The sequence below is a fragment of the Saccostrea cucullata genome, unplaced genomic scaffold (genome assembly GCF_032062105.1).
Source record: "Saccostrea cucullata isolate Sc308-1 unplaced genomic scaffold, CSIRO_AGI_Scuc_v1 ctg2485, whole genome shotgun sequence".
Lineage (NCBI taxonomy): Eukaryota > Metazoa > Mollusca > Bivalvia > Ostreida > Ostreidae > Saccostrea > Saccostrea cuccullata.
In genome coordinates, this window is record NW_026926606.1 from 107,195 (window position 1) to 130,069 (window position 22,875).

The 22,875-nt window shown below is 30.5% G+C and overlaps 2 protein-coding genes across 2 annotated transcripts in view; both read left to right on the forward strand.

Annotated features, from left to right (window-relative positions):
• The first annotated feature begins 2,978 nt into the window (after window positions 1-2,978).
• LOC134272220 (uncharacterized) overlaps window positions 2,979-22,875 on the forward strand; it is a 46,235-nt gene continuing 26,338 nt past the window's right edge. Inside the window, exons 1-3 of the mRNA XM_062754468.1 lie at window positions 2,979-3,093; window positions 3,402-3,619; window positions 21,962-22,109. Coding sequence (XP_062610452.1) covers window positions 2,979-3,093; window positions 3,402-3,619; window positions 21,962-22,109 — 481 coding nt within the window. The remainder of the gene's footprint in view (window positions 3,094-3,401; window positions 3,620-21,961; window positions 22,110-22,875) is intronic.
• Window positions 12,937-13,910, forward strand: LOC134272216 (uncharacterized). The gene is made up of 2 exons (XM_062754464.1): window positions 12,937-13,062; window positions 13,254-13,910. Exons 1-2 carry the CDS (start codon window positions 12,986-12,988, stop codon window positions 13,567-13,569), a joined length of 393 nt encoding a protein of 130 aa, XP_062610448.1. The 5' UTR covers window positions 12,937-12,985; the 3' UTR covers window positions 13,570-13,910.

Here is a 22,875-nt window from a genome sequence, read left to right on the forward strand (position 1 = left end):
TATATTTAATCTGTTTATTTATTTTCTGATCTCTTGGAATGAAATAGCACTTGCTGTGGCCTTCAGCTCAACATTTTGTATATCTATGACATTTTTTCAGTTAACACACTGTTATTTGAATTCTTATGTCGATTCAATATAAAGAATACCACAGAATCCATCACATCTGATTCATATTTGGATATTCTACTTGAAAAAGATGTTAACGGTTTTCTAAAATCCAAGCTCTATGATAAGCATGATGAATTTAACTTTTCAATCGTCAACATACCTTACTTTTGCAGCAATATACCTTCATCACCTTTATACGGGTTTATGTCTCTCAGTTGATTCGATATGCAAGAGCATGCTCTACATATGAACCATTTATAAAATGAAGTAAATTATTGAAAAACAAGTTGATTTCGAAACAAGAATATCAGCAGTCTCCTTTGAAGGTATCATTTCCTAAGTTCTACGGTCGAGACAATGGCCTTGTCAGCAAATACAGTTTATCATTGAGTCAAATGCTGACTGACATTTTTCATACTCATTATTAGACCATTATTCATACACTGAATTGTTGACGGATTTTCATGTTAATTCCCAATCATAAGAAGGAGCAGAGTGTGACCAGTCGGCAGAGGATGCTCACTCCTCCATGGCACCTGATTCCACCTCTGTTGCTTTAGAGGTCCGTTTTTGCTCTGCTCCTATTTTATATTGTTTTATGGATTTTTGATTTGGAATACTGTTCGTTATCTTCATATATTTCGTCTATGTGATTAAACCAAGTTATAAAATAAAAATTCCAAATTCTCAAAAGAATCGACAATATACGTATATTTAATTGCTGTGGTGAAATCTCAAAAATAAGGATTATCTCCCTCGATCATGCATCATGTGCATAGCTCTTATTCTTCATCGTATTTGGCTCCAGTCTTTGGCACCCTTTTTCCACTCTTCAAAGTTATTTTTTATTATATATTTTGGATTTTTAACATTTTGGAATGTAATGCGGTCCAACAGATGCGTTTACATGTTGTATTTAGCATACTTAACAAACAAGCTTGATTTAAAAATATTGAAACCAATTCGACCTTCAATGCAACGCCTCTACCGTTTAACCAATTAACAAATTACTGGCATTTCCCCCTCTAAAAGTATAAATCGGATCTGAACAAACTTTCATTAATATTTTAGAATTAATAATTAGTACATGGGAACAGCCAAATATAATAAAAAAAAAAGTAAATTTCAACTATATGTATTGAAGAATATGTTTATTACGAATTTATTTTATCTGGCCGTATTTGCTACAAAATGTTTAAGTAAGTATTGAACGATTTTCATGTATTTATTATGATTCTCAAACTTTATTTGATGTTTATATTAGAATCCAATTCTTAAACAATGATGTGATCAATCAGTTTGGTTAGGTGATTATGTGTAGATGAACACGCGAGCAGAATGACTGATCATCCTCATCTTGCTCAAAAAAAAAAAAAAAAAAAAGGCTATCGCTTATTTTTACATGTTTACTTTATCATTAATTCAATAAGAAATTGAAACACGTATTTTTGTTCAGTAATTAAAATCTAAGTCTGAAAGCCCCATTCCATGCATAACTTAGACAAAGCGAGAAAGCATGCAGTTTTGTTACATACTGGTCAAATCGTTTTATAAAGATATATAAAGTTAAATCCTTATTTGTAGTTTTGTCTCAGACAAAGAATAAATATTTAAAAATATAATCCCTATTCCTTCATTCACCAAATTATATTGATGAGACTCGACCTTTAGAGACTCAATATGTAAGGGGACAACCATTTGATTCTGAGGAGGGGCCTGGCAGAAGTTGGAAATAAATAATCTGTCCCTGAAAATGTTGAAAATAAATAATCTGTCCTCCATTGCAGAGAAAAAAAAATCTGACCTTGACTTCTGATAATTAAATATTGTAAAAATACCTTTTTTTATTTACGTGTAATTTAATCTCAAAAGTCTTCAATTCAAATTTTTTTTTCTGGCTCGCTTCGCTCGCATTTTAGAACCAAATAGTATTTAAAATCAGATTACCAGACTGGATACTTTAAAAGTCAGTTTAACAACATGCATGACAATGTGCACTTAATTAGTAAGTGTGATGAATAACTTTAAATACAAACCAATTCTTATACACCACAAAAGATAAATTTTCTTGTCGAATAATCATACTTTCTAGATAAATTAATTAAGGAATGAAGCTTATTTCAACTTATGTTATCCGATATAACAAAGCGGTTTATAAATAAGCGTAAACTGTCCCAAGTTTTGTTATATCGGATAACATAAGTTGAAATAAACTTCACTTTTTATAATTTAGTTTTAATGTAGACAATGAGACAATATTTCCTCCAGAAAAAGGCTTCTCAGTGAGCATTATTTTAAAAGTAACGTCAAGCGGAGTAATACGTTTTTGACATTACTCATTGTGACGTAGGAAAGTTATGTTATATGAAATGGATAAAAGCGTTTAACCAATCAAATGACGTGTTACAACTGAAATTAAATTATTACAAAATATACACTGGCGGATACCAGACCCTCCCTTAAAATTTCTAAGTATGATACGAATAATAATAATAATGCCATACTTTGGGACAATACCAATGTTTTTTGTGCCTAGTTTTACTCTTAAAATACACAAAAATCCAAGAGCTTCAGGGGGCAGGGGGGGGGGGGGGGCTTTTCATTCAAAGTATGATATGACTTAATAATGTCATACATTGGTACACATCTAACCAATTCCTACAAAGTTTTACTCTTATACATACCGGTATTGAATGAAAAACCCAAGAGCTTCAGGTGGCTTTGCTCCCTGAACTTACTTCACTCAAAGTACGGTATGACCAGTATTATAATAATGTCATACTTTGGTTCATAATAACCAATACCACTATAATAGTGCCTGGTTTTACTCTTAATATACTCGAAACCCCAAGAGCTTCGGGGGTGGGATGGGTGTACTCCCTTTGCCTCCACCAGGGCTTCGCCCAGGACCCACTGTGGCCCTTACGGCGGCCCAAGACCTCTTGCCTAAACAACGTTATACCTGTCCCCTCCCCAAATCCTGTATCTGAATATGGTATACAAATGATTAGTCTTTTAGAATCAGTTGATCAATGTACGGTAAGACATAGAAGAAAATAAATAATCTGTCCTTGATAATCTTGAAAATAAATAATCTGTCCTCGACAGGCATGAAAATAAATAATCTGTCTCAAAAAAATTTGCCAGCCCCCCCCCCCCCCCCCCCCCCAGGATCAAATGGTCGTCCCTTAACGGAGCGTAGATGCCGACCGTGTAAAAATTTCTTCTCTAGAAAATTTAATAGTACATACTGTTTTTGGTACAACACAAATAATATACTTAATTTTAAGACTTTTGTTCCGGAATTCGCACCATACCAGAGGAAATAAACCTCCAAATATCAGAGGAAACAACAATAAAATCACCAGGATATCCAGAGAAAAACTACGAAAGGGACACAACTTATATATGGATGGTGACAGCACCTGACGTAACAGAGGAGATAAATATCAGGATAGAAATGGATGTTCACTATACTCCAGGATACCCATGTGATGATTACCTACAGGTTCAGTATTTAATTTCATATATTTACATTTAAATATCTTTCCTTATATAACAGTGCTAATAAAATTGAAATTCAATTTTCAATGACATGCAGTTCTTCACATGATCAGACTTTTTTGCGTATGGAAAGCAAACTGCACGAGCAATCTAAAAAGTTCTGACTGTGCGGTCACATGACGTCGTTGTAACCTAACGTTGCTTTTCAAAATCAAAGTCTAAATAATTGTTATATTTCTTTGCAACATGGATGAAAACGTAAAATATAAATATAAAAAAATAAAATATCATTGTTTAGAGTCTCATTGGGATATGACATGAAGTCGATACGTGATCAAATCTACTATAACGCCCTATAGAATTTGATCACGTGACCGACTTCATGTCATACCCCAATGAAACTCTTAAAATGATATCTTATTCCTTAAATATAGAAGGTCTACATGACAAACAAGAAATGAAGACCAATATATCTGATGCAGTTATAGTCCACATGGCCTTTTTAAAAAATCGCACATATCTTCGACGACAAAAAAATCCAAATAATTTTAGTCAAGCAAAACCAACTAAAACTTTTAGAAATGAAAAAAAAAAAAATTAAATTTAAGTCGAAGTATAAAGTGAATATATAGAAAATGGAAAAAAAAATGTTTTTAAAGTTTCAACGATTTCATTTGAAGATTCAATAAACACAAAAGACAAAGATTTTATGGCATGTCAAATGTTACAACATTCGATATTTTCCATTTGTATTGAATGATTTTTATTTGTATTGTATGATTTTTATTTGTATTGTATGATTTTTTTGTATTGTATAATTTTCCGTTTGATTTTTATTGTATAATTTTTTTGCATTTTATGATTTTTATTTGTATAATTTTATTTGTTTTGTATAACTTTTCACTGAATTGTATGATTTTTCATTTGTATTGTATTTTTTTTTTTTTGATTTCTATATTAACATTTGTTTTGTTTGCAATTTTTTATTTGTATTTTAAAATAAGACTTTTTTTTTACAATACATAATTAAAAATTATAGAATACAAAAGTGTTTCAATCAAGTTTTAGAATTCTGAGAATCTAAAATTAATTGTTATTGTTATTTTAAATTTCTGAATTCTCAAACTTTAATGTAACAAATGAAAAATTTTACAACACAAATGGAAAATTATAGAATAGAAATAAAAATTATACACTATAAATTAAAAAGATGCCATATGATTATTATGATGTTGCCTTGTTTGTAAATTTGTTTTTGTTTTTAATTTTTAGCTTTATAAAGTAATTATATTAATAATTTACATGTATTAATAATTTTTATTGATTGTAATAGATTCAGGAAATCAATGACTACTATTTCACACTCTTTAAACAATGTGGAAAACGAACAACATATAGAATAGCAAGAGGAAACAAACTAAGGATCACTCTCTTCTCTAACCATGACAGATTTACAGATAAAGGTTTTCAGCTAAGTCTGAAAGGTAAATATCTTTTTGCTGGTAATTAAAGAAAATGTTTAACTTTTTTCTTCAGAAATTTAATGGAAATTATTCAATATTATCTGAAGCAAACCATTTAACATTTAATGTATAACTTCAGGTCAAATTTAAATAAAAATTGAAACGTTTGAACACTTCACTCATGTATACATCATTCATAAGACCGCAATGAATACGCTTCAGTTTTGCTGTCAACAGGGTGATAGTGATAAGTTAGAAAAACTTCAACTTTATGCAGCTAGAATTGTAACAGGGTTAACAACTATAGCTTCCAAAGATTCACTTTATTTTGAAACTATGGGAAAGTTGTAGAAGACAAGAAGCTAGATTAAAAACAATGTTCAAACTTCATAATAATTTAGTGCCAGAATACTTAATGGACATCCTTCCAAATATGCGCTGTAACACATCTATCTACTCGACAAGAAATTCTCAAAATTATGATATTCCAAAGTGTCGATTACAAACTTATAAGTCTACGTTTATTCCCACTGTAGTTAACGAATGGAACTCCATTCCACTTGAAACTCGAAATTTACAGTCAATGTCGAAATTCAAATCTAAAATTAGTAATAAAAAATTATTGATTTACTTTGATTACGGTAACAGAAGACTAAATGTTCTTCAAACCAGACTACGACATAATTGTGTATTAAATAACGACCTTTATAGATGCAATTTAATATCAAGTCCCTTGTGCACGTGCGGTAAAGTTGAGGACACATATCATTATTTTTTCGTATGTCCAAAGTATGTGAACGCCAGGAATGAATTTTTACATAATTTTTTACAATTTGATACAATCCACATACTAGATACACAGTTTTATTATGGGGGGGGGTTGAATCACTGAGTGCTGCAGAGAATGAACATCTCTTTTCTTTAGTTCAAACATTTATTAAGCATTCTGGTAGATTTCCTTGTTAATTACTTTACCAATATTGATATATGAATTTATTTAACTTTTTTATATTCATACATATATGCAAAATGCATCATTTTGTTTACTTATGCAAATTCTGAATACTTTTTATAGCATGTTTAACTGTGACAATATAAATGTGTAATTTACATGTATAGGGAGATTTGTAAACTTGTGCTCAATCCCTTTGTAATTATATTACAATAAAATATGTTCAAATCAAACGTTTGAAATATTCACAACGATAAGTTTTCAAAAATGATTTGAAATTTTGAAAACAAACCATGCATAAAAGATTGATAAATATATCAATTATCATACCTTTTAATAAGGTAGACTTTTCACTTTATAAACATGAATGACTGATCTAGATGGACATTATTTGAATGAATTCTTCCTACAAATAAATTGTTTTAGCTATAGGCGCCTGAACACTCAGTAATGAAAAGTTTCCTTGAAGTAATAATAAAGAGTCATTGAAGTGAATTACAATATACAGTTCCGTTGATCTAGCTTGGACGTATTTGAAATGGTATAAAACTAGTGATAAATACACATGTAAATAATATTTTATATTTCGGCATCCTGGTGAACATATATTCCAATGTTTGAGATAAGCACACATTGATGGCCTATTAACTTCTTGATCACATAGATATTTGACGGATCAATCGTGTAATATTTCTATTCGAACATTTGTCTCAAATGTAATTATAATTAATAAAACCAAGATCAAATGTTCACTCGGGAATGAATTTGGTTGTAACGTGTTCAAAACTACTAAGAAAGGGCATCACAGGATTTAATCACGTACATGTAACCAAGCAAGTTAATTCCCAGTGACCTTAGAACCTTTTCTTTGCTTGGCTGATTTAAACTTTAAACAAACATGGCTTTCATGTTCATTATGTTAATTCAATGTTGGCGTCTTTACAGTTCTACATGAAAATTAACTTTTGTTTATATATAACGGAATAAAAATAAAAAGATGTTTAATTTAATAACAGTATCAAAGATATCAACAAGTTTGTCAAAGTCGACAATAGGTTCATCATCGATGTCAAAGACATCAATGGCAAAGGAGAAAACAACGACAATGAAAACGGAAGATCCTCAAAGACCAAACATTGGAAATAAAGAAATAATTCTTTCAACAAGAACAGCACCAATAACAGAAGTTACAGCAAGAAAGACAAGAAAAATAAAAATCTCAACTGTTTTCTCTAGTTGGAAAGCCACTAAATCAACGACGCCAAAAGTTATTGTGAGCGAAGTTCTGAGTTCTACGCCAGTTTTGTACACTTCATCGCCAATACCGCACTCAACAGCAACTACAGACGAAACCTCAAAAACGACACCTGTTAAACGGGTTTTAATTAGTACTGGTAAGAGAGAAAGCATAACAATATAACTTACTGTAAAATTGCATATTTCGTGGGATCAAATTTTCGAGGTTAAAGGGAAAATATATTGGTTTGATGGGACTTCTCGTTTAGAGAATGTTTAGTACTATAAAATAATGAAATAAAAACAATGTGGTGAAAAGAACGAAAATTTACACTCCAGAGATTTCAAAGGGCTTATTCTTTATAAACATAATTATATCAAATATGTTAATTATGTGCACAACATATCTTTATTGTGAGGAACTTGACTGACTGACGAAGGTAGAGGTATTGAATATGAAATGAAATGGAAATACATTGATGAACATACTTATAAGCGCTACATTTTTTTCCCCAAATCTATAACAAGTACTTCATGCGAAGTCAAAACGATCAAAACTCTCATACATGTATATTTATAGAAAATACATATATAGAGAGAAAATAAACACAATGACTTACTAGTATTCAAGTTGCTCATGTTGAGGGACAAGGTAATTATTCACCTGATCCCACCTCTGATGTTTCGGAAGTCTGTGTTTGCTCTGCTCTTATTTTGTTTTGTATTATGGACTTTGAAATTGAAAACTGTTCGTTATCTTCATATCCTTCTTTCATAGTTTTTGAAAGGAACATACAGCTACGCTACATTTACATGTATTCCTCTTATACACTGTATATTGTGGTCGTCACAATTTTTGTCGTCGGCTGAAAAATTTAATCATACGCCTACTGCCGCCGAAGACATATGTGCCTATCTTCACTATAGATATTGGTGCCCTACATTTATTGGTTGCTGAAGAATGTTTCTGCATGTGTATGTTTGAATAATTTATCGCCGCCAATCACAAAATGAACCAATATAAAAGGCAAACATTGTCGCCCATTCCACAGGGAGAAAAAGGTCCATCTCGGCACATATTGTTGTCTATTCCGATATTTCTGGTGGATGGCAATATGAAATGTGACGTTAGGTATAAATTGTTGCCACCAAAGGTATATATACAAAACAAAATGAACCGGTACAAATTGCTAGTAACACCACCATTGTAAAACTGGAAGTACTACAGGGTCATTGAAACTTGAACTACACTTAGCAAAACTTACACTAAGTTCCTTTGTGCTCTCAACATATTCATGTATATAGACCTGAAGTACTACAATTTTTCATTAAGTCGATATAAGTGGCTACTTCCCTTGTATGTTTACACACCAAATATACACGATGTTTCATTTGAATTGAATCCCCATGAGTACCAATTGCGCACAGTTATTGCCAGACCTATTTTTTTGTATTCATATCAAGGAGAATTTGTTTCGAAACTTAATACTTGAAAAGAAAAAAAAAGATTTAACGCATTTTCCTTCAACTTGACATTTAGGTCTATCAACGAACATATTGTCAATTAACAATGGTAATTTCCATTCTTATGTCAATGTGATATATCCCGGTGAGCTTGAGATAAAAGATACCAAAGTCTTACACATCTGTTTCATATTGTGGATATTTTACTAGAAAAACAACTCTGATGTTTTGGAGGTCCAGGTTAGCTTTCTTCCTATTTTGTATTGTTTAATGGACTTTTGAGCTAAAATACTATTCGTCATATCAATGTACAGTAAAACTCGGTTATAGCGAAGTCCGTGGGACTTGTAAATTTAATTTGTTATATCCGTTATTTGTCATTCGTATAACGAATTCGTATAAATATATACAGCGAATTCGCAATATGTTTTCCTTTCAATATTATCATATAGAATAGCAATAATTACAAAACATGCATTGAATAACTAAGGTCTTTTTATGAATTAGTTTTTATATTCATATATTTGATCAAAATAAAGTCAGTTCAATTTATCAAATTTTGAGATCTATGAAAATTCATTATAAAAGGCGTAAATTTCATTACATTTAACCTCTACGGGACTTAATATCAGTTTGCTATATCCGTAAATTCTTTATATATCAGAGTTCTTTATAACCGTAAAATTTTATAGGGATTTGTTAAAAATTTTACCGTAGATTTCGCTATATCCGTGTATTCGTTATACATGTAACCGTGTTCGTACTAAACGAGTTTTACTGTAGTGTCTATATCGTTGATTAAATACGCAAGAACATGCCATACATATAAACGGTTTCTAAAAGGGGGTAAATTATTGACAAAGGAGTTGATGAAACACGAATTTCAAGAATAGTTGTCTAGTTTAAAAACATCATGCTTTATGGTCGATACACTTTCATTTTATTCAGAAAATGCAATCTTTCCTTCAGTAAAATCATTTATGTATTGTTATGCTTATAGGCAAACTCACCGCAGCTTGTTTTTGCTAATTTTGTATAAGTCAAATAAAACACTTTCATAGAGATGAATAATGTCATTTATTAAAATGAAGGTATAAATGTGAACAATTTAACAAACAAGAAGGGGATCAGATTCACAAGCTTTGATTAGCAGTTACGTAAAATATGATAATGTCTGACCCCCCAAAACTGACTAGAAAAAAGTATCTGTAAGACACTTGACAATCAAAACATCATATGAAAAAATGAGCAAAAAGATGGCACATGTATCAAAACAAAATAGGCCAAGACAAGACAATCAAAACATCATATGAAAAAGTTAGCAAAAAGATGGCACATCAAAACAAAATAGGCCAAGGATAGTAGTGAAACAAAATACATGTACATAACAAAATTTATATATAAACAAATTAAATCAGAACCAATCAAATATATGATTTTACATGACACATTAATACCCATTTTAAGGGGTAGGAATGCAGGGGTGGAGGAGGGTCTTCAAAATAGACGTGCCCGATGTTAGCGTGGTCAGCAATGCGGGTTATCACAATACAACTGAATGACTCGCTGAGCTGACCACGTGACCTTACACCTATTATATGTAATCTATCAACCAAGGCGTGGATCTAAGAATTTTCACAATCTACCAAAATTAATCCTACCGGAAACCTCCAACTAAGTTATCGCATTCAATACATAAATACAATTATTATTCCAAAAATCGTTGTTTTATGTGTTCTTATGCTTATAGGCAAGCTCACCGCAGCTTGTTTTTGCTAATTTTGTATAAGTCAAATAAAACACTTTCATAGAGATGAATAATGTCATTTATTTAAATGACGGTTTAAATGTAAACAATTTGGGGTTTTTCATACTAATTGTTAGGCAATTAATTACACACTGCATTGCCGACGGATTTGTTTTCGTAATTTCATGATCAAGACTTAAAGCACTTGGCGGGTGTGACAGGTCGGCAGGGGAGTCTCACTCCTCCATAGCACCTGATCAATACTCTGATGTTTTAAAGGTCCTGTTTGCTTTGCTCCTGATTTGTATTGTTTGAAGTTTGAATTGACCTTTGAGCTCGAATTCTGTTCATTATCTCCATATATTTCATTTGTTATCACTATCCATCAATAAACACTTAATTTTACATCACATTCGCAAACTATTTCACTATTTACCAATGAAGCTTACATGGGTTATTTAAGAAGCTAAATACTCCCAGTACTTGGATTTTTCAATATCAGATTACAAACTAGTTTTTGTGGCCATAGATATTGCCTAAAGACTCTTAAATTAAACTGGAAGTAGACGTAAAAGAAAAAAAATATTCCTAATTAACCATGTTGAAGGTGAAGACGCCACAAGAATTAGCTACATTCTAATTTTAATTAGCTAATCAAAAAAATTATTCAAATTTGTTTTCCATTGTACTTTGGATATTGAATTTGAAATACTCATTAAATAATTAAAAGGCTAGATTCCAACTATTTAACCTCCCTACATTTTGTCTGACCATTTGTTAGGTGTTTGCTTTTATACTAAATTGACTACATGAACGATACTGAGTTGATGGCGGATGGGACCGTCAACAGGGAAAGCTTACTCCTTCTAGGTACCCAATTCCTTCTCTGATAATAACTGGGGTCCGCGTTTTATTCCTGTTCATGATTTGTCTTCTACACCGGATTTATGATCGATCACTGTTCCTTACATTTATTTCAAATTTTCAATTTTTGCTTTCAATTAAATATTTTTATTTATATAAAAACAACAAGATCCATGATTCTACCCACAAATGACCAAAGTACTAGAAGCTTTACTTACAGTTTTGAAACATTTTATAGTGAAAGAATTGGAACGATTTTTTTTAAAATTGTGAATATAAGAAAATAAATAAAGATTACATTGAAAATGAACAAAGGCTTTCTAGTGTTATTGGCTGCTCTTATAGACTTACAAAATACAAATTCTTCGAAAAAACCAACATCATCAAGTACAAAATTGAACGACGAGTCAGCGGGAACCACACAGTCGTCAAACGAATTACTTTAAAACAACGAAATAATAAATTGATAAATTAATATTTGACTACAAAGAACCTATAAATTGTTATTAGAAAGTTAATTGCCTTCCTAGCCATTTTCGTTCCTTAAAGTTTTTCAAGTATAATTTTGAGTTCTTCAATACTTGACTGTCGGTAAAAATCTAAAAAGTACTTTGAACGTTAAATATGCCATTTTCATTTTTTATTATATATTACTTTATCAATACACCGGTATACTTAACATTAATAAATCATGTTAAAATAAGAACGATTTTTACAAGCTTTAATTTTATATATAAAAGTTGCGAAGACATTCTTTCAATACTTATTTGCTCTCACAGACTCCAAAAATACTAGTACGATGTCTCAAGATAAGCCGCAGTCATCAAACACAGAGCCAAATGCTGAAATATCAACTCAATTTATACCGATGTCGAAAGGGTCTTCTCACAATCAAGATTTGGGTTTGAGAATACATTCCTTGATTAAAAAGCATCCTGAAATTGTTTTTAAAGTTTTTAAATTTCCATCTCACATTATTCCTCCTGGTTTGTGGTTAATAGATAAATATTCAAGTAATATATAAACATTGTCTTTAAGGTCAGGATTATTATTATTGGTAAACTTAATTCAATTTATAATTAAACATTAAAACCCATCCAATAAAAAGGGCGATTCTAATAAGTTTTAGTTCTAAACTAAAATTTAGCAAGAATATCTCTATATTATTGGCTGCTCTTGTAGGCTCCTTGCAAAGTGCAACATCACCATCAATATCATCAAGCATAAAGCTGAGCACTGAAACAACAACTACTGAATCTATACTGATGTCCACTGCTGAATCTATACCGATGTCCACTACTGAATCTATGCCAATGTCCTCTACTGAATCTATACCGATGTCCACTACTGAATCTATACCAATTGGTTTGAAAATTAATTAGTTGACTCTGAAGCATCCTTGAATTATCGAGTGTTAAGATAATTACATTTTCCATTCTATTCTACTTTTTATTTCATATAAAAACTTTCAATTTTAATTTTTTGTAAATTAAAATTTATTTCTGAAAATTACTTTGAATTTAGGAATGGAAAAAATCCTTCTTTTTTTTGCCGATGCTTATGAATATGTATTATTGTGAATCTTTCTGAATTATACAAATTCACGATTGTAATTCATCGCTATAATCGTCTTCAGAGATTCTGATGATGGGAATTGGAGTGGTGGAGGTTACGATAATAATTGTGGGTATCCTAGCGGTCAAGCGATTTAGAGAGCAGAGGTAAGAAACACATTAATATAAATAATATTTTTCTCTTATTTCAGTGACTGTTATTTTCAAAGGTGCAATTACAACAACTTTTCCTTGTTAATACGTACATATAAACATATGAAAAAGACACATTCAAAAATAAAAACGCAAAGGATGTCTGTTCTTTCAAAAGCATTTTAACATTTTTTTTACTTTTATAGAAAGAGCTCGATGAAGAGAACCTCAAAAGAAGCCAATGATCGTAGACCTGTCTCCAGAAAAACCATTTTCGGTATTGATAATGTATATGACACCATTCCATTTGACGAGAGCGATGAAAACCCATATAAAGATCTCTCTGACGGGGTTTACGATACAACCTCAAAAAGACGATCTCATGTCAATAGGCAAAGGAGTAATTATTCCAGGGGAAGTTTCTTTTTACATTTGTTTCATAAATCAAACCATAATGAAAGAAAGTCAATAGAAGAAAACATTCCATTGCCTTTGAGGAAGGAAACGATTGAAAAGGTTTGAATTGGAGACACCTGATTAGGCGTAAAAAGAAAATATAAACATGAGTTAAAACAAGGAAAGCGTGTATAATATGCGTATCAATAATGCACGATTAAAACAGAACTTTGGAAATCCACCTTAATTTTTACACGTTTTTAGGCTTTAAACAACCCTGCAATTGTTTTAGACTACTATGTAAATAGTTACTTGGTGATATTCATGTTTTGATATATGTATTTCAACATGATTTACTTATACATCCTTATGTTATATTGCTTATCTTAAAACTAGCGATTTCCCACAGTCATTTGCACAAGAAGTCGGATTTTGTTTTTCTGGGAGCTCCCTATTAGTAATGTAGATTATTATATTAGTAAGTTTTTTAAGATTCTTCATCAATAATTAACAATATTAAAAAATAATAAATTTGTTATAAGATATAAAAATTAATAAAGCTACCGGTCTAAGATGTAATGGGTTTTAATATACATTTATTGACTGAGTTCGAGGGCAACATGCGTTTTGTCGGACCCAAGAACCAAACTGTCTGCCTGAGGCCGTTAGGCCGAAGGCAGACAGTTTGGTTCGAGGGTTCGACAAAACGCATTTTGCCCGAGAACTCTGTCAATAAATGTTTTGTTATACCTTTCATTTTATTTTATTTTATATATATATATATATATTTACACGTATTTTGTACTTAATTCCGTGATGTAACATCAGATCTATCACTGTTTAACACCAGCGAATGAAAATGAGATTAAGCTCCGCCCACTCTGTGGCGTAAGCGGTCCAACATCTCTCCGAGCGGTCCAACATCGATTTTTTTATGCCGCTCAGCAAAACATTAAAAATGTTAGACGTTTTTTTGTATAGAATTGTATAGGAACAAATTTCTAAAGGTATAACAATCATACAATATTGACCTATTCCATAATGCATATCAATTATATTTGCATGTGAAAATGTAATATTGAAAAAATTCTAACCAAAAAACAAATTAATTTATAGCTTAACTTGTTTTTTTTTCTACCATACAAGCTTGTTTAGTTTTTGTTTGTTTGCTTTATGACTGAAAAATCCGTGGACAGCAAAATATATAGACGAGATATATAAACACGGTATGGATGTTGAAAAAATTATTTCTGAGCATAATTTCTCCATTGTTAAATTTTTAATTATATGAATGACGACGTACAAAATGAAATTTAATATTATACATTCAATTTTCATGATATCACTTATTAGTTTTTGGTTCTCGCTATTTCTTTCCAGTGAAGCAGCCACATGGTTGTTATATATATTTTTTAAATATTTAATGACCAGCAATGCTTCCCGAATTTGTACTTTAATTATATTTGTGTCCAAATATCAGCTATCTGCTACTTATGGAACAAAAGTTACACTGCATTTAATAACAGACCGTTACATGCTTGTTGATTACATTTGGATAGCGCAAACTCATTCTAGAATGTAAGCTAAAGAGGATTCTCTAAAAATAAATTTTCAAAAAATATGACAAAAACATGCCACAACTTATTATTTTTCTTACAATTGTCATTCATTGTTGCCAATATAGTAATATTCTTTTTTTCTCCTGTACTTTTTAAAGAAATGAACTAAAATAGAATTCTTGGGAATTTTGTACTTCCAACATATTCTTATAGAAAAAAAAAATCCAAAAAAAGTAAGTGAATGTCTGACCGTTCAAATAAAATTTAAAATATTGTTCAACTGTACACACGTGATTTTGTTTTCAAGCAAATCTTAATGCATAAAATTTCATAATGACATTTTAAACAGAAGATGGAAAGTATATACAAATAAGTGTAGAATGTATGTGAGAATGAATATTAATCAGCTTTGGCAGCAAATAATTCATAAATAATTTCACTGAGATTACCTCTTGTACGAAAAAAAATGTGACAAATTTCAAAGCAAGTTTTCAAGTATGTAGCATTACATACAATGTGTGTATTGCGATATATAAATTTTATTTAAATGTAATAATTCATCGAAACAATTCTAAAATAACTTGACATTGAATGTTTTTATTAATATTATAAAAAATATTTATACCGAAAAGTGTGAGTTTTGTTTCCTATGCCCTGTTTAAGGCTACAGGAGATGTCACGTGTAAGTATTACAATTTTAACAACGCCTGGTGGTTTATATTACAAATGTGTACGGAATAATAAGGAAATAAAGTCCGTGTAACACTGAATAATTTAAATTTCCTAAAATGTTTACAGTTTAAGAATTTGAATACCTCAGTCCAATTTTCCTTATTTCAAAAACTTTCGTATGTAAAAATATTATCTATTAGTTCAAAATTTAATTTTAAAATTTACAAACAAATACGTTTTTAAGGGATCTGGATACAGTTGCTATGTTTAGATGAAAAAAAATCTTTCTTTCTCTTTTCAGAAAATAACATCAGTTTAATTATTTGCATTAAACATGTCAAATGAAAAGTCTCAGAATTAATTGGCAATGGCATTCTTCATAATATCACAGCTCGCTCTATGTTTGGAAGGGCGTACGTATGTCCCTGGCCGCTATCTAAAGCTTCAATAAATATTTTTGTATTTGAAACATTTGCTAGACACTAATGACCAGAATGAAAATAGCGCCAGTAATAGAACATTTTTGGATTCTCAGACACGTGACATCGAACTACGGACAGCGGACTGCAAACAATAGGCGACTTTCGGAGAACGTATAGAAATATGTTTTATTCAGCATGTTTACCGTACAGAAATTATTTTTAGTCTAAGCGATTTAACCTAATTTTCAAAGTTTTAAAATGAAAGTCCACCCATATTTATTTTTTGACATGCAACAGTAAACAAAACAATACAGAAAAATCAATATAGTGCAAAAATTTCCAAGGTCCATGTTTTTGCACTATTAATTTATCATATTTATATATTATATAATTATATTAATTATAAATATTTATTGTTTTACCACTGTTTACATACTCCCAAAATGGTTACAGATCTTGCATGTAGAAAACATGTACCTTATTTCTTTCTCTAATCTAGAATTTAGATATTAAGTTTCTAATTTTTTCTCTTCACATTTAATTTAATGGTATGTAGTGTAATAGAAGTACCTACAACAAAACCCACTCACATTTGGTGTATATGGATAGGCTCGATTTCAAAAATCAAAACCAATTTCTGTACTTTGATCTATTATCAAACCCCTCCTATATAATTATAAAAAGGGTCACAGCACTCATTCGTATGTATATCATTTCAATTCGTGTTTTGAACAAGGACATGGTAAAAGATATACATATGGTGAAATCCTATTAGAGAAGAACATGAACACTATGCATTTATGTTATCTGCCTGTTGTTGCTATATTTTGGTTCAGTAAGTATTGGGAGACTTTTATAAAATGTATGCGGATATTGACTCACATTATTGTTAAAATTTGATTGTTTAAAAAAAGTTGTTTGCAAAACAAAAAATGCAAATTACCGGGCATATCCATTACTTCTGTTCTACAAAATATCATTGATTTAATTTTGACTGAAATTAGAATTAAAGACTGAATATTTCTGGCAAACAGTTATTTGACAGTTCATTTCATATGGACAATTGAGCTAAGAATATTTACGTTTGAATATTTTAGAATGTTCTCATGTTAAGGTCAAGATCTAGTAAATGGAAGGTGCCTACAGATTTTTCAAATTTAAGAAATTAATTCCTTTAATGATGCTTTATAATATTAGCTTGGTCAAAATAGATGTTTCGGGGCATAATTTGTAGAAAAACAAGATGAAAAACCATATTTTAAACTGTCATTTTAACCGAAAAATTAAGAAATTTAAACCAGTATTGAAAATGGGAGTTTTTTTCCATATCAGGCAAAGAAAATGTATCCAGATTGCCTACAGTTTTTCAGAAAACGGTTATTTGTATGTTCTTAGTCTCTACTTTAAAATAATGTCAAATTTAAGATAAGTATCGGGACTACTTTTCATGTGATTTCAGATTGAATTCCATGGAAGTACTCTATTTTCTACATAATTCTATTAGAGCCGTAAAGTACGGGAAAAAGAAAGTTGAAAGTGATTATGACGTCATAATGGATTTAGCACTGAAAAGTTATTCCAAAGTCATTTACTAGATCTTGACCTTAAAATGTCAATTTTTCTTTTGTACAACATTATCTATATTTTCATGCCTAAGACACTTGTTCCGGAGTTCACACAATATCAAAGGAAATATATCTCCCTTTATCTGAGGAGATAACGATAACGTCTCCAGGATATCCAATGAAAAACTACGAGAGGGACACAACTTATACGTGGACGGTGACAGCACCTGACGTCACAGAAGCGATAGATATCAGGATAGAAATGGATATTCACTACAATCCAGGATTCCTATGCTATGACTACCTAAAGGTTTAGTATTCAATGTATTATTTTAGTATGTATATATTACACGTGATGATTTTTTTTGATAATCGGTACTTAACGAGGCTCGGGGGTGGCAGCCATTTTTAGACTATTTCAATCTCCTTTAAAAGGAGAGCTCCATATAAAGATATACAAAATGATAAAATTTTAAAACTAAAATATATGAATTTTTTCTTTGCCAAATGATAGTTGACAGCTAAATATACCATATCTAAAAAAATAGTTAAAGCCGCTTAACCCGAAACAGGCACATATTATCTTACACAATAAAAGTACGTCATTACATAGATATGCCCTGTTCACACGGAGAGTTTAATTCGCAGTAAATTAATGCGAAGTAAACTAATGCGAATCAAACTAATGCGAATTAAATTGCGTTCACACGACAGCTAATGCGAAATAAACTAATGCGAATTAAAATTTTACTTCGACAGTCAGGCGTGAGGAAGGCTATTATGACATCATTTGCAAATCATGTCACCTTATGCAGAAGCAGATATATTTGACATAATGTCACAGTGTCTGGAGACATATTTTAGTGATTAACACATTTTTTCTTAGTTTTTCACTCAAAAATAGCACAAATACTTAAAGCTTACCACCGACATGACGTATTTGACTTAATTTTGCCATTACGCATGCCCCAAAATTTAATTCGAATTAGCTTCGCTTAGCGTTCACACGGAGCTAATGCGAAGTAATTTAATGCGCAGTAAACTAATGCGAAGTAAACTAATTCGCATTAAATTCTCCGTGTGAACGCTAAGCGAAGCTAATTCGCAGTAAACTTACGTTTAATTCGAATTAAACTCTCCGTGTGAACAGGGCAATAATAAATAAAAATAAATTATAAGATTGATTTAATAGTTTATTACAACAATCCTTACATGGAAAACGCAGATCAAAAACCTTATTGACAAACAGTAGTTCCTGACGGAAGTTAAGATCTGTTGTGAAGTCAATTTTGAAAAAAAATAAGTTTATCGGATATATCTAATAATGAAGATAATTCAAACCCGAGTATTTTTTTTCTCTATATTATTAGAAGCCTTAGTCATAATACATCTTTTCAAAATTAAGAAATTAATTGAATATAATCCATAGTAATTTTTATATTAATATGCATATTTAAAGAATAAAGGAAAATCAGATATTTTAAATGATTTTTTAAAGGAGCTAAAATATTGTCCGTGTACAGGTAATATATGTACTTTGTTGTGAAAAAAAAAATGCTCGGGTGTGTTCTTCATGAGATAAACATGTAAGCGATAAATTTAATTTTTCGAAGGTCATTTCACACGATATCAACAATGATCAACATAGGATTATTTATTGTGTGACCTAACAAAAAATTTTTTTAAACTTTTGAATTCTGATATCTTTTAAAAGAAAAGGACTTTGGGGATATAATTTGACAAAATTTGAAACAATTTATGGACAATTATTTTTCAAGAAGAAAATCGAATATATATATTTTTAGCGATTATAATCGGACCAAGCGGCTTTAAATCTGGTGGTTAATTTAAGATTAAATTTTTGACCCGCCAGCCTCCTTAAGGAAAGGATTGCACGAGTCCGTGAAAAAAGTTCTGCCCAATGAATTTTTCTCATTTTTACAAATAATGTTCCTAATGTCAGTGATACCATTATATCAAAGTATCAAGCATGGTCATCAGGCTTATAAGGAAGTTATAGTTGCCATGGTAACCACCATTTTTTAATCTTTTGATATTTATAAGGTAATTGTTTTATAATGCCATACACGCAACAAAACTGAAACAAATTAAATATTTTCCTGCAGATATTTAATAATATGCTTTATATTTATTGAAAATAAAAATTGTTACGGAAACTATTGATAAATGTAGTAATGCCATTATTTTTTGGGGAAGAATTAATTGTAAATTTGCAGTAATATTTTCACCTCAATAGCAGTTTTTAACGTCTAGACAAAAAAATATCCAATGATTTTTCCCAAAACTAATGTATGCTGTACTAGTCATTATAAGTGAGTTATGGTTAAAATATGAAGTAAGGTAATCAGATTAATTTTGAAGCTACACGCATTTTAGTACCCCCCCCCCTAGAATATTAAAAGATTTCACAGATTTTCATATGATGGTCTGTTGTTGGACCTTAAATATGCATAATCTGTTTAAAGACAATAAAGGCCATATGTATAGATAAATAAATACTTTTTCTCTTAAAATCTGGCAGCTGATGCTCATTTTATATGTGAAGCACAATGATTTACTTTTCACCGACAGTGGTCACGAAAATAATTTTTTTTTTTCAAACTCAGTTTTTCATCTCCAAAACATTCATTTTGTCACTATATCAGAATAAATAAATAATACATTATAAACCAGTGCACAGTCCTCAAAGGCCTTATTCTTCATGCTTTGAACACTCAGCGATGTTTCTTCTTAGTGACTTGGAATCGGGGGGGGGGGGGGGGGGGGGCAGACATTTGAACACATTGAATGAAAAGAGGTTATTTTATATAACTTGTACAAACTGCATTATATTTTTTTTAAATAAATGTATTCATCCATAAATAATCTTATAGGCCAAATTATAGTAATTCTAAATATTCACATTAATTTACAAATAGTTTTCCTTCCGATTCTTTTCAAGTAAGCTGATGTCTACACATCATTTTCTCCTGTACATGGATGAGCGCTATCTCCATTGTGACGTCATAATGACACAATTGACGTCAAAACTATAGATCTACTGTTTTGATTCAAAAATAATCACTGATTGAAATAACTTTCCGTCGCTTTCTGATATATGCTGGAGTGAGACATCTGTTTTCATGTCCATATAAATTAAAACAAAAAAACATTTTTCAAATGTATTCCCATAAGCATGATGAGTTCACATGTTTCTTTTATTTATTTATGTACATATCTTCCCTGGTATTCTTTCAGAAGAAGTGTGTTGTGTTTCAATACGACGCATAAAACATTTTACAACAATCGTTTACAATACATGTGCGACGATGATTGAATGTTTAAACGGTCGATGTCACTGCTGAAAATGCTAAAAGATCTTATGGGAGAAAACAAAATCCTCTGCGATATTTTTTAAAAGATATGTCTTCTATGCATAAGTGGTCTTCGCCGTAACATGTTTATCAAAATCGACATCGTTCATCAATATATATTTATACATGCATCTAGTAAATCAAGCCGTCTGAATCTTTTATTGGAAATTATCTATACATGGATGTAGATCCGATGATAAACAACAATCTTAAATAAAATTCTAATTTTAAAATGAAGATATTTAACCTCAAGATATAAATCAAATTTATTTTTAATGAAATAGGTTTCAATGTTCAGAGATATACAATAGATAGACGTGTTAAATCAATACATGCACGTAGATAATAATTATGATCAACGGTCACCAACACGCTCGGTGCATCGTAACAATCTTTAATATCTTTTAATTTCTCTACTTTAGAAAAATAAACCCCTTTGTCATGAGCGCAAACATATGACGCTCTTTATTCCGGAAATAGTTACAGCAAACATTCTTTTTTAATTCACCAAATGACGTGATCACGTGACGCCGTGCAATCGCGTCCTTTACATAATGTATGTGAGGTTCTGAATTAAAACTATTTTTTTTTAATTTAGCAATCTTGATTCAAATTTTATTTTACAGGTCTTTTAAAGTAGGTTTTCGACAAATAAGAAGTTCATGAATAAAATTTATAAAAGAAATTAAAACAATCAAATAATTAAAATTTAATAAATCATAAAAAATTGAAATGTGATTCGCGTACATTTACTTAGTATATATATTTTTTAAAGAGTCATGTATTAGACATTTATAGATGTCTATTATATGACATTTAAAAAAAAAATGAACCTCGGGCATGCAAGATCATTCATTTGCTTTAAAGCAAAGTCTTTTGTTTTCTTAAAAATATGTTTTAAATAACATTTAAACAAATTTCACTAGATTGAGGAAATCAATACCTACTTCACACTCTTTAAACAATGTGGGAAACGAACAACATTTAGAATAGCAAGAGAAAACAAACTAATAATCACTCTCTACTCTAACCAGGACATATTTACAGCGAAAGGTTTTCTACTAAGTCTTAAAGGTAAGTATTTTATCATTGTTTTCGATATCTATATCTATTTCATAAGAAATCATGAGAGAATGAGATAATTAAAATTAAAAGAATAATTGATTGAAAAAGGTGAAATTCTGATCTATTTTTTTGGTAGATCTTTTATTTCATACAAAAATGAATAAACTAATAAAACAAGATTTTCATTGATATAAATTTTATCGGAGTCTAAACTTCAGAATGCCATTTTTGAAATATGTTTGCAATTTCTTTTGACAAGTCGTATAAGCTTAATATAGAGAGATCAGTGATTCTGCTTCTAGGTTGGCCATCTAATGTTCCTAGCTATATAGACAAAGAATATATAATATTTAATCAACAGACTCTTCATCTTCTACAATCCTAGCTTGGTTAAAAGTTTGATAGACTTGCATCCTGAAAGTGGGTGATTTAATTTTTATACAAACGTGCATTTAATTTTTAATTTTTCACCATATGAAGTCTTTACAACTCTGCATTATTTGATGTGGAGATCTAGATAGAAATTGCTTTTATTTATCCGGTTATATAACGGAGAAAAATATTTTTTGCCCTATAACAGTATTGAGGATTTCAACAAGACGAACAACAAAAACAACTTTGACAACTACGATTCCATTATTAAAGACACAGATGACAAGAACACCGTCAATAAAAAAGTCATTTCCTCATAAATCCACGACTAGAATCAAAGCAACAACTCCAAAAATACTTTCTACAAATACACCTTCTACAAGAGAAGTAACGACAAGAAAAA

Bases quoted from the DNA above. Each gene is read 5' to 3' on its own strand.
- LOC134272216 (XM_062754464.1), top strand. From the start codon at position 12,986: ATGATGGGAATTGGAGTGGTGGAGGTTACGATAATAATTGTGGGTATC. The intron at 13,063-13,253 runs GTAAGAAACACA...TTACTTTTATAG, and splicing joins AAGCGATTTAGAGAGCAGAG to AAAGAGCTCGATGAAGAGAA.